This window comes from Ahaetulla prasina, chromosome 1 (genome assembly GCF_028640845.1).
Source record: "Ahaetulla prasina isolate Xishuangbanna chromosome 1, ASM2864084v1, whole genome shotgun sequence".
Taxonomy (NCBI): Eukaryota; Metazoa; Chordata; class Lepidosauria; order Squamata; family Colubridae; genus Ahaetulla; species Ahaetulla prasina.
This window is the reverse complement of record NC_080539.1, coordinates 35,050,485-35,068,932: the sequence shown is the minus strand read 5'-3', so window position 1 is coordinate 35,068,932 and position 18,448 is coordinate 35,050,485. Positions and strand designations below refer to the sequence as shown.

At 38.9% G+C, this 18,448-nt stretch overlaps 1 protein-coding gene across 1 annotated transcript in view; it reads right to left on the bottom strand.

Moving 5' to 3' along the window:
- Positions 1 to 510: 510 nt before the first annotated feature.
- MTMR9 (myotubularin related protein 9) overlaps positions 511 to 18,448 on the bottom strand; it is a 37,983-nt gene continuing 20,045 nt past the window's right edge. Inside the window, exons 9-11 of the mRNA XM_058164831.1 lie at positions 12,789 to 13,009; positions 10,873 to 11,024; positions 511 to 8,711 (exon numbers count right to left, since the gene is read on the bottom strand). Of these exons, the coding sequence (XP_058020814.1) occupies positions 8,533 to 8,711; positions 10,873 to 11,024; positions 12,789 to 13,009 (552 nt within the window). The 3' untranslated portion in view covers positions 511 to 8,532. The remainder of the gene's footprint in view (positions 8,712 to 10,872; positions 11,025 to 12,788; positions 13,010 to 18,448) is intronic.

Below are 18,448 nucleotides of genomic sequence, written 5' to 3'. Positions count from 1 at the left end.
ATTTTGATCCCAAATCACAGGAGAAATTGACATTGTGGAGTAACCCTAATTTGAAAGTAACAGGGATTATATTTTACTAGAATACTTGGTCCAAATAAGGGGTAAATATCTTAAATCAATTGATTTATAATGGTTGCGTAAAAGTCTTGTATTATGAATATGGTTTATTTATAACCGCCGCTTCGTAATACATGCAACTGAAATATGCACTGACTAAGCTGTATGCCTGAGATGGTTTAACAGCCTGGAACCTGACCTGCAATATTAGGAACTTTAAATGATGCAGTGCTTGAACTGAAACCAAGACTCCAATTTTGTAAGATTATAAAATTACAAGATTAAAACAAAGAACCCTCTCAGACAAGCACCTAAGAAAATCATAAACTTAAAAACTTAAAAAATCATGAAATTGTGTACATGTTTATGTATATGTATATATGTAAATAAAATAATTAATATTAGAAATATATGTATAAAAGATACATTAGGATTAGGGAGAAAAATGTATAAGTATTGGTTACCGACCTGAAACTGTTGAAAAGAAAAAAGTGTTAAAAAAATTTTTTGTTTTTAAAAAAATGTTTAATAAAAATATTAAAAAAAGAAAAGAAAATCATGAACTTAACTCACTACCAACAACAGCAGAGCTCATCTATCCACTGACCCAAATGCCTGGGGGAGGAACCAAGTCTTCAGTGCCTTACAAAAGGCTGAGGTCACCTCAGGGATGAAATCCAGCAGGTTCCAACAGGTTCTGGAGAACCGGTAGTAGAAATTTTGAGTAGTTTGGAGAACCAGCAAATACCACCTCTGGCTGGCCCCAAGAGTGGGGAGGGAATGGGGATTTTGCAGTGTCCTTCCCCTGCCACGCCCACCAAGCCATACCACACCCACACAACTGGTAGTAAAAAAAATTGAATTTCATCACTGAGTCACCTGAATTCCACGGGCTATGTTGTTCCATAGTACAGGTGCTGCCACTGGCAAGGCATGACTTTGCAACAAGACATGGTTTAATAGAACTGACCCAAAGCATGCCTTCTCTACTAGATATTATGGGACAGACAAAAACAATGGGACAGAGGTGGCCCAGGCGGTATCCTGACTCTATGCCATGAAGGGCTTTATAAGTAACAACCAGCACCTTGAAAAGCCTATTGGGAGCCAGCACAGCTTGAGGAGCAGTGGTATTACATGGGTATAATGAGGAATGCCAAAATTTGTCAAAAACCAGTTCTGAGTGCTTTTCAGAGGCAGCCCCATATTAAAAATTTTGGAGGAACATAAATGGGAACGAGTATGAGGATTCTGTTTTCCAAGGACTGGACACACCAGGGTAGCAAAATCTGCACAATGTTTTATTACAGCACACACCTTTCACCCAAAAAAGCTATTGCTTTTAGTCTACTCCACCTTATAGGCTTTGCAAGGTCATGCCGTCACATAAATGTCTTTAATATGCAGGCCTTTTATACTCAGGCTTTTAATACTTAGTTCAAACAAATCTCAAAGTCTATAAAGTAGCACACACCCTTTGCCTTTTTTGCAAACATTCTTGTCCTAGTTGGAATGAGGTACTGTTTCATGTGGTTGTTTCACTTCTAGTTGCTATCGAGCTCTCAGCAAAGCTCCAAGCAGGACTTCCACAAGGATGTGCTGCTCACCACAGCTTGTGTTGCTGGTAATTGATAGCCCTTATACCTGCTTGTAATAGCTACCTATCTCTGGATGTCCTATCCGCTTCCCTGTCTATATGCCAGTTTGCCAAGTTTCCTCCTACACCTCCGTCTTTTGCAAGCTAAGAGCCTGGGTGGTGTTAGGCTGCCTCTGGACATTAGCATATTCTTGCAAATGCCAAGGTGTGGCTCAATTATCACAGGCAGCTGCAACACCAGCTTGGATGCTTCTGAATATTGTGAATAAATGTATGAATGCATGAAGGAAGTGAGGACGGGATGTGTTTCAGCCTGTGTGATGTGTGGATGACCTTGGTGGACAAGGAGAAGAGATGCTACTTAGAAAACAGTCAGATAAGAAAGGCAGGAGCCCCAGTGTCTTAACTATCAGAGAAAGAAACTTAGGAAGGACCCACCCTAATTGATCAAGCGGTTAAAAGCAGTGGCAGGAAGTTTATATCTTCAGATTTGCAAGATTCTGTTAATGTAGCCTTACAACAAAGTAGTGTTTGCTCATCAAGTCTTGTTTCCTATCTGGTTTACTTGGGAGGGCTTACAATGTGGATCTGCAGCTGGTTTTCTGAAGTGCAGACAGCAGCTCCAAATTCAAACTCTCACAGTGAGTCACATGAGCAAACCTTCCTGGTACATCTTTTATGTGATTAAGAACATTCATTTCATTACTATAACAGATAACACTTAACTAGGAAACCTTAGATAAAAATCACCAAAATAATAAACTGGGTACACATGACAATACTGTAAATATAATCCGTCGGCTTTATCATGATCCCCAATCTAAACTTCACATTCATACAAACATTTATTTCAATCATGAGCTTCATGAGAAATTACTTTCTTAGAGCTTTCCACAACTTCTACTTTCCACAGCTTCAATTAGTTTTGGATTTTATTCTTTTATCTAGTTCGTTTCCAATCTTTGGTTCTCTAGCCTTGTTGAAGAAAAATTTCACTTATTCAGTATTCTGTGCGTCTTGTCTTTTTTTTATTACGGATGTCCAACAACCTAATGTCTCAGCTGTCAGGGTTCTGACCGATGCCCTAATTAAATCATCAGCTACAAAGCTAAAGGAAACATTATCTTGAGGGTACAATAAAAAGATTAGCTATGAAGACCTCCAAGGTTAATATTTTTTCCATAATAGAACTCAAATTGTAAAAAAATTGGGAACCTACTGACCAATCTTTTCAGGGGTCATTCCATGATACTGAAGCCTGTATCTTCAGTAACACGTTTGTGTCATGCTGTATTCAAGAAAGGAAATACACTTGTCATTATGCTGACATATGAAACTTCTATTAATGATAGTATCTCCCTCTGTATTGCATCTGTAAATTTATGTCATATACATGACAAGTATGTGTCACTTTGGGATGTTCAAAATAAAGGCAAGATATATCAAATAAATAACAAATAAAATCTGTCTTTCAGATATGCATCTTATTTGCCACAGGCACCATAGAAAAGCAAAGAAAGTATGGTAAAACTAGAATATAACATCAAGGCATTACCATTTTTGGAGATGAATTACAATAGATTCATCCAGAATTTCCAATTCTAGTAATTATAGGTAAATACTCAAAATTTGAAATTTGAGATACTAATTTAATCTCCCAGAATGTTGCAAGAGATCTATAAATTGCCATATTTCAACATAAAAGAATTCAGAAAGAAAATGTCAGGAAGCTAAATAAAAATTCCTTGCTAAATATGGTGCTGTTGGAATCAAGTTCATTTGAAAAGGAAGTAATTTTCAATGGCCCTTTCTTAAGAATTCATGCATAATTCATCTTTGCCAGTTCCTTATTAACCAGGCACAGATCACCTTCTTGGGGGGAATTTTACATTTTGTTACAATTCGCCTCCCAGGAGAGGCAGTTCCTTACAGTAGGGGCAGCCATGGAAAAGACTCACTTCTGAGGTTCTGTTAGGTGCCAGATTTCAGGGAAGGGATCAGGAATGTGCTTATCCTATCCAGAATTAAGGTTTTAGTAATTATTTTAGTTATATCCTAAAGTATTTGAACTTCTGATTTTGCACAAATCATTCAGGTGCCCACAGTTGGAAAAATTATTTTGGACAAAAATATCAAAGAATCTTAACTCTCACCTGAATTATTAGCACATTATTAGTGAACGGGCACAAAATGGAAGAGATGTTCAACTTTATATTGCCTCATTAATTGCATTAATATTGTTGTAGAAGCCTAGCAGGGCTATCGATTGGAACCAGTAAGAAATACACTTGGTGAATGTTTCATATAGTTTTGGAATCTGAAATTTCATTGGCTGATTGATTTCTGCCTTCAATTACTGAAAAAGGAATGCATAAAACTAGGAGCCATAGTGGCATAGTGATTAGAATGCAGTATTGCATCTCTCCCAACAGCCAGGAGTTCGATCCTGATCGGCTCACGGTTGATTCAGCCTTCTATCTTTCCAAGGTTGATAAAATGAGAACCCAAATTTTGGGGGGTAATATGCTGACACTGTAAACCATTCAGAGTGCGGTGTAAAGCACTGTGGAGGAGTATATAAGTCTAAAGGCTATTGCTATGAAACTAACATATTCTTGGTCATATGCTCATAATTGAAGAACAGAAGGATTTCTCTTAAAAAGATTACTCAGAAGGCATCTTCAAATGCAAAACTACTTCTTTATGAATTTGTACCATATTTACCTGAATAGAAGATGACTCTGAATATAAAACTATTTCCCTGCCAAAGGAAGAGTAGTCAAAAATCTATATCCCATCAATCCAAAGGATAGACCAGATTTTTTGGGGGGGCGGGAGCGGAATGGACATTAACTGCCTGTAAATTAATGATCTCTAGTCATAACATTAGTTGTTCTTCCATAAGGGACTACCAATTATTCTTTTGTCACACACAAAAGCAAAGGAGCATGTATACATTTCCCTCTTCCCCTTTCTTCCTTCTAGCAGAAACAATGATTGAAGGGGAAAGGAAGGAAGAGGAGGAAAGGGAAGTGTTGAGGTGAGGGCAGATGTAACCCCTGTTTAGATGCTACAAAAAAAGGATTAGGCATTCCCAGAGGGCAGCTTCTTTTATTTTTATCAGGCACTTCGACTGGACTGTCAATTCATTAGCAGTTATTTGAGGGGTGGGGGTTCAGTTTTTTCAGCAAATTTGGTACTCTGAAAAACAGGCAACCCTTAAGACACCTATTGTAAAATAAGTTACAGAACTGTCAGATGCTAGAAAAATACTAATCATCCAATAAAACAGTAGCTTCTCAAGTTTATTTCAATTTTTAAAACTGATGACTTCACGAATGCTGAGGCAGCAATTTCAAATAATTATAGCAGGCAGATTGTACCCAGACAGAATTGGTAATGTTGGCAAGAGCTGGCATCTTTCCACACAATACAGTAATTTGATTACATCTGCAGAGCCCAAGAGAAAATGGAAGGCGACCCTAGTCATATGAAATGTTCAGTTGTAGAAATTAAACCAGGTTGCTCTTTTCTATACAAGTTTACTACTATAATACATAGAATCCCTATAATAGTGTACAGAATTTACCTCAATTCTCTGCCTCATGTGCAGACATTAGGAGAAAAAAAAAGACAAAAGATTTAGACATCTTAAGAGAATAAAAAACCCTCAGAAGTATAATTTTGTAACATCCATTGCAAGAAGTGTTGTGTTTAAATTGATTGCTGTGTTGTAATCAAGCAGCCAAACCAAGATGGGCCATCTTTGCACTGCTATAAAGGACCTAATTTTTAATGAGGAAAAAAGTTCCAGAATTCATAGCAGTATGAAAATACAAATGATTTTTTTTCTGGAAAAGGGTGAAATGTTAACCAATCTTAAAACTATTATGAAACAACATAATTATTAACACAATTTTACTAAGGTCTAATTCATCCAAATAATAAATACTGCATTGTAAATATTGTTATTTACACTTCCCTTTAATCAAACATACCTTTCAAAAACTATCAAAAATTAGCCATTAAGATTATGAATAGTTTACAACCAATTCTTGAAGATAATGAACTGTAACATAAATATCATATGCAAAAATCACATCTAAACTTAACAAGAAAATAACTTTGAAATAAATAGATATGGAAGGAGTCTGTTTATTTCAATACTTTAGAGTGGTGCCAATTAAGAGACCATTTGAGGGTAGAAATTGATTATGCTGAAAAGGTTATGGTAGGTCTTAAACGTAAGAGTGAAATCCATGTCAAAGCTGCCAAATAAACAGAAAATAATTCAGGATGAAGATTGTGAACTTTCATCCCTGATATTTTACCTTTTCCCAGAAATTCAGTGGAAGTAACATCCCAGTTAACCTCTTGAACCAAGCAAATAATGTGCTACCATTTCCAATAACCACAAAATTATAGAAAGGCAAGGGTAGGTGAGGTTAGCCCACATCTCCTAGTTATTGTCTAGGAGTATTGTCCTGGCTACTGAGAAAAAGGATAGCACCTGAAAAATGCCCATTCCCAGTTTTCCCTCTGTTCTGTTATTCTAATACTGCATGACTGCCTTTGTGTGATACCCAAATGAATTTAAAAACGCATCTTTGTCATTCTAACCTTCTAGTGGCAAATACATGAATCTGGTAAGCCCAACCATTATCGATAAAGTCCTGGAACAGGCTTGCAGCTTCCAATCTGTTGTGAAGAGCTAGATATCACTATACTTAGAAAGAAATCCATCTTAGTCAAAGTCACAAAAGCTACAGACAGTACTAATTCTGAGCAGCATACCTTTAGGAAAATGAAAGGGTTTGGGAGAGGTGGAAGGAGATGATCAGCAGGTTAGGTTAGGCACAATTATCCACAATTCCAAGCCCTCCTCCACACACAAAAACAAACAAACAAACAAACAAACAAACCACGAGTTGTTCCTACTCCAAAATATTTAGTAAAATTCATTAAAAGGAACGATATATTTCACATTAACAATAAAATGCTAAATGCTCTATTTTTTGAGCAATCAACTATATTATGGTGCACTTTGAGGAGGGGAAGAACCTCTGATATTGTCAGCTAAGTTGACAGGGTGGCAAAGAATAAAAATTTGTTCATTCAAGAGGGACTGCCTCTAAGAAAAAGCTTCTGATCAAAATGGGGAATTTAAAAAAAAAGTCCACATCTGATCAAGAAGGGTTGTATGTTCCAAAGATCAGGGAAATAGACATGTCTAGTAAGACAGATATCTAAAGGAAATGGAATAAAACAGGAAGTTATTTCTTTTAAGTGGAATAGGGGAAAAAAAGCATTACAGAACATTCAAAGAAACAGAGCAAAATACAAAGTAAGGCCTCTTACTTGTAGATGTTAAAAAAATGAAAGCCTAACTATATGCTTCAAAAGCCTTTGACTAAGAGAAAATTTTACAACAGAATGCAGTTCTGACATATACACCTAACATTGCTAATTTGTCAAAGGGTTTAACAAGTGTGAGCATGCATTAACACAGATACTCCCCTTTCAATGATGTTGTGAATGTGCCTTAGTTCCATAGGAATAGGAGAAATAAACCCTCAGGCCAAATCGACTTCACCTGCAAGCCAAGCTGAATACAGAAGTGGATATGATATTTAAATTCTCCTCCTACCTTCAACTTAACAGACTAGCACAAAGCTAATGATCAGAAGCTTCCAAGTTGGGCAAAGTCATTTCACTGTCTTGGTAATAACAGCCTATGGATCAAAGTTGTTTAATTTTCATGCTGTTGATGCTATATGCATTACTTATCCATCAGTCAAGCCATTACTTTCAGCTAAATAGTGCCTTTTGTTAAGGAACACAAATCCATGTTTTTTTGGCATAAATATCCAATCTCCCCAACTGACAAGTGATTCAATGAAACAGCAAAGCCACCCAAACATTACACCAGAATTGGTTACAGGAGAGAGAAAAGCTTGCATTTAGTACAGTAGATACTATGTATCAACAGCAGACACATACCCATTCTGGCAAGTTAGCATTTTCACAAATAGGTCAACAAAAATATAAAACATAAAAATAAGGAAAATAATTTCCCACTAAAAATAGTGAAGCGCCCGTATCTTTATGGATCGCATTCTAAAATGTACTTGCCCACCAGCTGTGCAGAATCTACCACCTGTTGAGCCAAGATATGAGGAAATGGATGTGATCAGCACCGCCTGCTAGTGTGGAGGGTAGAGAAAATGCAGTAAAAAGTCTTTCTTTTTATTGGACACTTTTTCATTTTCCTTTCTGCAAGTTGCAGGGTGGCATAAGGAATACGGAAAAAGGTTGTTTTATTTTATGATTGACGGTCCTATCCAAGCAAAAGTTACAAGTGTCTTAAATAAGAACAACAACAAAAAAATACTTTGGGGAAGAAAAGAAGAATTTAGACTTGCCTTACCACTTTGATCCCAAAGATCATCCTTTACAAAGCATGGAAACCTCTGACAGTATTGGCCAGATCCAGAATGAACATTTCCACAAAGCTAAGGGCACCCCTATTGTGTCATTGATGCTTAGTCGTGGTTAAAAACCTGAGTGACACTGTAACCGAACACACAATTTATTAAAGATGAAACACCTCCCCGGAGGGGACAAGGAGGGAAAACCACAACCAGCTAAATTACAAGTTTCATCATGTAAACAAAAACAAGCACCACGATCCTAAATGGAGGTGGGTGACTATAGTGCCAAGTGAAGAACTCTGAAGCAAAAAAAAAAAAAAAGTTCAACCTGATTGCACCAAAAATGAGCTTGAGCGCATGCAAGTCTTATTTGTTTAGTGCTTAGTGTGTAGAAGTGACTCGCTTAACTGGGAAGGAACACAATCTGGCCCTGTATTCTGCCAGATTTCAGGGGCTCTCAGGCATCCCGTCATCCCGTGTGCTGTCATCTATCTCCAGCTCCGCTAGCTGCCGTCTTAGCATGTTGACTTTCACTTGGAGTTCCTTGTTATATTTTATGATGTTGATCATTTCTTCATAAGATTCGTCCACAAATTTGGAGGATCTATTCCAGCGAAGAAAAACTCCTGGGGGGGGGGGACAATAACAACAACAAAAGAACACTTTTAAAAATACATTATCTCTCATAAAAGTCAGTGGGGAAATGGGAAGATAATTTTATTTATGCAATGCCTTCACTGCTATCAAAATACTGAATAAAAGAGTCTAAAATTAGAACAGAATAGAACAGAACAGAACATAATTTTTTATTGGCCAAGTGTGATTGGACACACAAGGAATTTGTCTTGCTGCATGGGAGTACTGTTATGGGGATACTGTTGGGAAGAGCAAGCCACCTACAGAACAATCAGATGATCTTGCTGCTTCACTTCCTTCAGATTACTTTGATCTCAAATGGCTATTCCTGACAGACAAATTGGTGGCGAAAGCTCTGGCAAGATTCCAAAATTGAGTCACACAGCACAATCATCTGTGACCGGATGGATTATTAGAAGCCAGAAAAATCTTTCTATCACTTCAGCTTTGCTTTTCTCTTAACTCCCACAAAAAGATAGCCAAGCAACGCAGGCTGTACAGGGATGTCAAACTCAAGGCCTGGGGGCTGGTTCTGGCCTGCAGGGTGCTTAGATCTGGCCAGCAGGGCTGCCCTAGAAACAGCAAAGGATCGGGCCAGTGCTTCTGCCAGCAAAAACAGAGCTCGAGAGGGCCGCGTTTTCACTGGCAGAGGGTGGCAGAAGGCCGTCACAGCTGAAAACACAGCTCAGGAGCCCGTTTTCACTGGCAGAGCAATCAGGCCATCATAGAGACCTCTGACACGAGTGACATCAAGCTGGCCACATCCACCCCAGCCATGGCCACACACACCCCAGCCCCGAAGTCAAACACAACCCTGCAGCTCTCAATGAAATCGAGTTTGACACACTTGCTCTAGTAGCTCCTCTAAGAATTTTTTTAAAAAAACCCCAGTAAGAAGATCACATCAGCTGTGAATTTCTGCCAGCTTTCTTGGAGTGTGGTAGCTGTGAACATTTTAAAGGGGAATGTTATACAGCTATATATCTTTCTAGGGAACAGTTTTCAGTCAATGAAGGCAGGAACAACTGTTAGCTTAACAACTCTGCAAATATTAAACCTTATTACTGTATACTGTGAAAAGGGTTTTTTGTTGTTGTTGTTAAATTGTCCTATAGAAAGGTGGCAGCAGTGAGGAGATCTTTGCACACATGCACCCCCTTCCCCTTCAAATGAAAAAAGCTTAAAATCCAGCGGAAATTTGGCACAACTATCTTGCTTATTATTCTCAAAAAAGAAAAAAGGAAATAAAATTAACTCCACTGAAAAAACACACTGACAAATTCTGGCAATGACATCTGAGAAAAATAGGCTACAAAGAGAGGATGAGAATGAAAGGACAGCTGTTTGCAGCCTGTGGGCAACGGCCTCCCTATTCTGGCTTTGCAAAAATTATGAGGAAGGAGCTATTCAAATATTACCTTTAGAAAATAGGGCTTCAATGCAGAAAAGGGCCTAGCTACTTAATTTTTTATTTTATTTTATCTGCATTTATATCCCGCCCTTCTCCGAAGATTCAGGGTGGCTTACACTGTGTTAAGCAATAGTCTTTATCCATTTGTATATTATATACAAAGTCAACTTATTGCCCCCAACAATCTGGGTCCTCATTTTACCTATCTTATAAAGGATGGAAGGCTGAGTCAACCTCGGGCCTGGTGGGACTTGAACTTGTAGTAATTGCAAGCAGCTGTGTTAATAACAGACTGTCTTAGTCTGTTGAGCCACCAGAGGCCTCTAATTACTGCTATCAATATGGATTTAAGAAAGATATTTACAGTAAATTTTCAAAGCCTGAAAAGATTCGTCTCTTACGTCTTATCTGTTATTTCTGAAATGGCAGGAGAAACAAAGACCTTCTCATGCTGATCAGAGTAGGAGATGTTATTTATAGGAGAGGAGGAAGCACTTCAGACTTTCTGGTCATAGTGGAAAAATAGTAGAGATACATACTTCAGCCAGCCAGCACTACTTGCTATTCATGTTTCTGAACTCTTTCCCTGAAGAACATGTGACAAAAACCCAATCTGGAGTACAGGTATGAATGACTGAGACCACATCTGCCTGGACTCCATCTAGTGACAGATAGCTAATGCCACCAATAAGGAAGAACAGCAGATCAGAGGCCTCCAAAGCTGCTTGGAGACAACGTACCTTCCCACAGCTGCAGACTTTGTGGCGCAACAGAAGGCCAGATGACTAGACTGTTGGCTTCAAAGAGAGGGTTCTTAAACCGATTGAGCTCTTCTGGTCGATTCACCCAGGACCACAAGGACATTGTCTTCTGAGGTAATTTCAGCTTAGACCTGGCGAAAAATTAGAAGTAAATATAAGTGCTCCAAATTTGGAAAAAAAACCCTCCAGAATTATCTGTTTTATTCACAACATTTGCAGTGGAACCTGGAAAAGGAGGGGGTTTCTCTCTATGTGGAAGAAGACTGAATTTTTTTAAAAAGCTCTGCTACTTCTGTAACAGAAATGAAAAGAAATCATGCTTTTTCAATGTGCAAGTAATAGTATGCGAGAACAAAAACAAGACGATACCAAAAAAAAAAAAAGATTCTAGCTAGTAAACTCAGTCCTGGAGAAACTGTAAAGTAGGTGCTCCTTTACTAAAACATTAAAAAGAAAAAATGTGCAGGATAGTCTGTATTTTGTCAAAAAAAAAAAAGCCTGTATAACTGTACTAGAGAAAACAAAGGAAGTCAAAGGATACAGAAAATATGCATTTAGTATACATGTCTTCTTGGTACCCCTTGAAAACATAAACTGTGTTTTCAGTTTAAGTTTTAGCAGTGTAAGATGCAAGATCCCCCTTGCTGCCAGAAACATTAACACATTATAGGATTTCAAAGTGATCTTTGAAACACAACCATGAAATATTTGCAAAAAATTCAAAGTAAACAGACACCACTGCTGATTAGAGGAGAAACATATACATTAAGTAAAGATATAATCTCTGCTAAATTAGATCACCAATTCATCATTGTAATCCTTAGATATTTAAATATTCAGTCAATCTTTATAAACCCTGATATCCACAGTTTCTTTAATTGAAAGTTGGAAAACGTTTTAGTATTCATAGCCTACACTCCTCCCAGAAGCTGATGTGGACAAGACTATGAAACATTGTCCTGACAGCAAATGGGGAAGACCTAGATTTTTATAATTTTGTTTCTGTTTTGGGGTTGTGGTTCATTTTTTGCTTGCTTTACATATTATATCTATCAGCAAGAAACTTTCTCTTATTTCAAACCCAAATTCCAGCAGTGTGATTCTGGAAACTATTGTTAGCTTCACGTTACATGGTTAAATGCAACAGTTAAAAACAGTGTTGGAATAGTTATTCTTGCTATTGTCTCCTTTGGGATCATAGCTATGGAACAGCTGACCTGCAAAAGCTCTGTCAGCCTTTAAAAGCTCAAAAAAAAGACCTCATCATCTTCCAAAACCCTATTCATCCAGTGGTATGTTCTGCCATATTTATGCCATGTTTCCTGCACAGGCTTGAGGAGTGGGAAGACTTCAAGAAACCTGCACAGCCATTTTTGGAATAGATGAACTAATCCTAATTTGATAAACGGCATAGCCCAAATGGAGACTTCAAATCTTTTAAATTAATAGCCAAGAGTGTCAGGGTAATGAAGATTTAAAGCTGACCAGCCCCTTTAAAACTGAGGATGAGTCAGCAGAGTTATTGCCCTTTAAGAAGCTGCCTATTTAAGGGAGGCCATTAGAGAGCGTCTCTCTCCTCGTGTATCACTCTCCTTGGTCACATGTATTTGCATTATAGTTCTCCGTGTAGAGTTGAAGAAGACTGCGTGCTAGTTTGGTATGTGCCTGCCACGTGTACATCTATATATAAAAGTCTTGTATATAAACCACTGTTTGTAAGACAAATCTCTGTGTCCTGTATTTTGCTCCTGAGCGGTCTCAAAATAGTAGTCACGCTGTAAACACTCTGACAAAGAGTCTACCCATAATCTTAATAGTAATGACATTAATACTGCCTTGCATGAACTGTCATATTGCTTAGCCTCCAAGAAACTCAGAAAAAAATGTTCATCTACCTTTCATTTTCATTGTTACCCAGGAAAGTTCCAAACTGAGAAGCGTAAGAATGTTCAAAGAGCATGATGAGAAAATGATAGTTGAACTCAAAGGAGCAAGGGAACTGGCGAAGGATCTGCCAGACGCAATCCAAGAAAAGGAGGAATACAGGAGCCTCCCATTTCTGCTTGCTATTTGAATAAGCTGATTGGGCACAGCGCTGTTGAAATGGGTGGCCAGCCTGTAATGTAATAGCATAAAAATATATACATTATATATTTAGACAAAATGATCATGTACTGGTTATAAGAAATATTAGCTATTTCTACTACAGCAATCTTTTGGGATCCAAATTCTCCTTTTATGAAATAATGGCTAATATTAATAACGATTTGTACTGTGTTGCATAAAACATATTACAATATAGAATTATAGAGTTGGAAGGGGCTGGCTAGACCATCAAGTTGAACTTTTGCTTAAGTCATCATTAAGTAAATCATTGTTGTACCTTATGATTCTTGATGAATGTATTTTGTCTTTTTATGTACACTGAGAGCATATGCACCAAAGACAAATTTCCTTGTGTGTCCAATCACACTTGGCCAATAAAGAATTCTATTCTAAAGAGGAGACTCTTGTAATAGTTGAGTTATTTTATTGTTAGAAAGTGTTCCCTTTTAGTATTCAATGGAATCTGTCCTTTTCATATCTAAATCCACTGGGATGTTAGAGTTAAGTTTATTTAAGTTTATTGACCAGACAACTTTAATGGACTCTGAGCTGCCTACAAAACTAGAAGAAAACATAAAAACAGCTAACAGCTTAAATCAGGTGGACAGCCCAGACTAAAATGATCTAATAAACAACAAAATCAACAAAACAAATCAGGGGCCTTAAACAAAAGACATCACAAGATGTCAATGTTTAATAGCACATCTACTCTGCTGGAACATGCTAGATGGGCAGAAACAGTGATAAGCAATCTCTCAGATATCTAGGCCCTATGCCATAGAGAGCTTTGTAGGTACCGGTAATATCCAGCACTTTGAATTGTCCTTGTAAGCCAAATGGCAGTCAATGCAACTCATGTACCAGTAGTGACATATGGGTGCATATAGGTTATAGGTTTGTATTGTTTTGAATTCCTACAAGGAGAGGCAGGACATTAACCAATATATTAACTTCCAATGTTCTAAATGCTATCATTTCTTTTCCCAAATCTTCTTCTAGTTGCCTGATTACTTCAGTGGCTCTTTTCATGACGTTTTTTAGTTCTCCAATGTACGTTTTAAGATGAAATGGCCCAAACTGCACACAATATAGTAAATAAAAATCTAACATTGGCAGAAAAATGTAAAAGCAACAACTAAGCATGTTGCGATGATTCCCGATAGCGAACCGGCCAGCCAAGCAATTACTCGACCACATTCATGCCGTAGTACTAACATCCCACCAAATAAACTACTAGCGGAATTAAAATCAGCACTCACTGACAATGCTTGCTTTAAAGAAAACTTGCCACACCTCACATTAAGGGATGGGATACCCTGGAAAGGAACCAAGATTTATGTACCCGTCGTTATGCGGCTGCCTATACTACAGAGAAGCCATGACTCTCGCCTAGGAGGTCACTTTGGATTTTTAAAGACTCTCCACTTGGCTAGAAGACAATTCTGGTGGCCAAAAATGAAATCAGATGTCGAAGACTATGTCCGGAGCTGTGCTACCTGCGCCACCATGAAGTCCAGACCAGGGAAACCCCCTGGACTCCTACAACACGTAGCCGAACCCACCAGACCCTGGGAAGAGATTGCCATGGATTTTATTGTTGAATTCCCACCTAGTGGAGGAAATACAGTGATATGGACCGTAGTGGACTTGTTCTCTAAACAGGCCCACTTCACTGCATGCAGTGGATTGCCATCGGCGAGAAAATTAGCAAAGCTCTTCGTCAAACACATCTACAGACTGCATGGAGTTCCTAAAAAGATAATATCCGACAGGGGTGTTCAATTCACAGCCAAGTTCTGGAGGGAGTTCCTACGGTCCATTGGGTCGTCTCAAGGACTTAGTTCTGGGTTCCATCCGCAGACCAATGGAGCGGCTGAAAAATTAAACTCGACGGTAGAACAATACATACGGTGTTATGTAAATTACCAACAAGAAAACTGGTCAGATTTGTTACCATTTGCAGAAGTCGCATATAATAATGCTGTACACAGCAGCACGGGGTTAACCCCTTTTCAAGTAACCACCGGCATGGACTTCGTTCCAATGCCTGAACTCCCTGTGCAACCCCCCACTTCCGTTTCCCTAACGGACTGGATGAATTCGTTGAAAAAAGGTTGGGAGAATACAAAAAAGGCCTTAGCTGTAACAGCTCGGAATTACAAAGCCCAAGCTGACAAACACCGTTCCCTTCAACCCCCTTTTCGCATTGGAGATAAAGTCTTTTTATCTACTAAGTATCTGAGGTTGAGAATACCCAGCAGAAAATTCGGTCCAAAATTTTTGGGTCCTTTCCCCATTGTAAAAATTATTAATCCCATTACCGTCCAACTCAAGCTCCCTCGAATGTTGGGGAAAATACACCCGGTATTCCATACCAGCTTATTAAAACCTGCTAGACAGTCTGGTCTGAGACCTCAACCTGCCGCTCCCCCACCACCCTTGATAATCCAAGGTGAAACCCACTATGAAATCAAGAAAATCCTTGACTCTAGACTATACAGAGGTCAATTACAATATTTAGTCCACTGGAAAGGATATCCATTATCTGAATCTACTTGGGTCAAAAGTTGGAAAGTAAATGCGGACAATTTGATTAAACAATTTCACGACACTTTCCCTGACAAACCTAAAAAACCTCTTGGAGAGGGGGGTGGTAGAAGGGAAGTGTGGACCACTGACACTCTTCTTTATCAACTCTTTGTTTTCTTTCCTAGGATATAGCTTCTTTTCCAAGGGGGGACGCCTGTCAGGCCTGGAAACCATATTAGACTTTAGGGTTCCAGACGCTGCCACATTTTTCCCCTGAGGGGAGGAAGGGGGGCTGAGGGGTATGGTAACATTCTTCAAGCGGTCAAGGTCGGATGGTGTTCACATCTGCAGGAAGAGTGGCAAGAAGATATTCGAATGAACTGGGAGAACGTGGGACCATGTGACCATCAAAGGGGTCAGGGGGGTGGGACTCTTGGGGTTTGTATAACTGGGAAAAGAATCCGGAAATTCAGTTTTGGAATTTCACTCATCGTGTGCCAGTTTCCTCATGCTAGTAAAGAACTCTGGAAAACAATGGCTTCTGAGTTTTTTTTTTATGCAGAAGAGGTTTTTCTGGAACCTTGACACATGTTAGATAATAGGACTGCCTTCTCCAAACAAATGGTCTCAAAGTAACACTGAAGGATAGCTTCATTATCTCCAACCAGTATACAAACTGGAAGGCACTGGATGAGAAAGGCTGGACACTGTACTACTTATTCTAATCTTCCCACTCCCCCAAAAACTAAACATCTAGGCAGGCATTGAAACAACTTATTGATCAACAGGGTGTGCTCTTCACTGGCTTCATTACCAGATGATTAGAAAATACAGATTCATGGAATGCTATCAGGACAACCAGAGGTTTTGTCTTCCAAACTTTCAGACTTGAGCTGGAGCCCATGTTCAGGGAACTTGTCACTAGCAGTGTGTGCTGTTTTGTATGTAGTATTTAAAATGTCTGTTGTAAATGGTTTTTTAGATATTGATTGGGGTGTGTTGATGGTTGGCTTTTAGCTGTCCTTTGCTGGTGTTGCCCAGCCCTTGTAAGTACTTGATAGGCTGGTGATAAATCAGCACTCCTGTTGACTGATGAAGGGCCTGTTTCCCAGGCTTCAATCACTTCCCTGGCTGTTTTTGTGCCTGCTCATCCAACAATTTTAGTAGCTGCAAAATTGAATGTGTGTCCTTGTTCATTGCAGAGTGAGGCTACCAAAGAGTTTAGATCACCTCGTCTGAATGCTCATTTATGTTCCAGCAATCTGGTGGTTAATTTCCTCCCTATCTGTCCTACATAGTCACCAGGGCAATCCATGCAGGGACAATCCATGATCTGATTCAGTAGAGTTGTTCTTAGTCTTATATTGTCAGTTCTGCCTATTTATGCTACCATGGCTTACAATTTTAGGAGACGTTTCCTCTTCTACTTTTGTGGAGCATCTTGCATTAATTGCCCACCTGTCTTCCTGATAATGTCTGTCAGAGTATATAAATAGAACAGACACATGAATATGTCTCACATAGCGCTCTTTGCAAGCTGCTGTGAGGCTTCAAGCCAACAGCAGCAAATTGGCAGTTCTCTTTGAAAGGAAGCCATCACATGAACTCAAATTTGAGTCACAGTATATTCCTACCACATACAATCCCATGGAGAACTATATCTTGAACGAGTGCACACATGCAGATATGCAGACATGTGCAAAACTGCCCAGGAGTGTAGGAGAGAGATAGCTGAAACGTTAAAAATATGCATGGCCACATATTCCTCTTCATTTTCTTATGAATATGATTTAGTCAGCTCTGGTTTGTTGCTAGAAACTTTCAGTTAACTATTAACTGAAGACTGAAAGATGAGTTCCTTCTCATATTACAGTCTTCTCATCTAGATGAGTTAAAAGAAGGGTTATAAGGTCAAGGTTGTATCCTTGATAGAATAGACACCATAAAACGCAAAGGTTCCCCTTGCACATATGTGTTAGTTGTTCCTGACTCTAGGGGCGGTGCTCATCTCCGTTTCAAAGCAGAAGCGCCAGCGCTGTCCAAAATGTCTCCGTGATCATGTGGTCGGCATGACTAAATGCCAAAGGCGCATGGTACACTGTTACCTTCCCACCAAAGGTGGTCCCTATTTTTCTACTTGCATTTTTTACATGTTTTCAAACTGCTAAGTTGGCAGAAGTTGGGACGAGTAAGGGGAGCTCACCCCGTTACGCAGCACTAGGGATTCGAACCGCTGAACTGCCGACCTTTCGATCAACAAGCTGAGTGTCTTAGCCACTGAGCCACCGCGTCCCTATTATATTATTTATTATCTATTATTTAGGCACTATACTAAAGACAAACAAAAGAATAGACACTAAAGTGTAAGAAATAGACTTAATAATCCCCATTGAGGAAAGGCAAAGATGGACCTGAAAAGAAGTATTACATTTTCCAGTTAAAATTATTCCCTTCACTGTCTTTGGGAATTTGAAGGATTCTTGAACACTCTGGACAGATTTCAAGGCACAATGGTTAGAATTCTGCTGAGGCCCCGTGAAATGGTAAGATGAGAAAGATCCCTGAATGATTACTCCCGAATGTCCTCTCTGCTTACAGAAAGAATCTGGGTTTATTCTGGTGTCTATAGCAATGATGCAAACTAGCAGGCAACTGCAGCACAGATGGTTAAATTTAGCAGCAAATTTATGTGAGCACAATATCTCTACGTATAGTGATTGCATAGCTTAGTTTTCTACCATCACTATATTACTAGTAAATGGCCAGCCCAAGTTTTTCAGGCAGGAGGATGGACTGTACAAAATAACTCCAGCAGCAGATTCAACTGAACAATTAAACACTTGTGATAAGTTTGTAAAACATTTCAAGGATGACCCAAAACAAGGTGCAAAAATAGCTATTTGCTACAGATGGATGACTT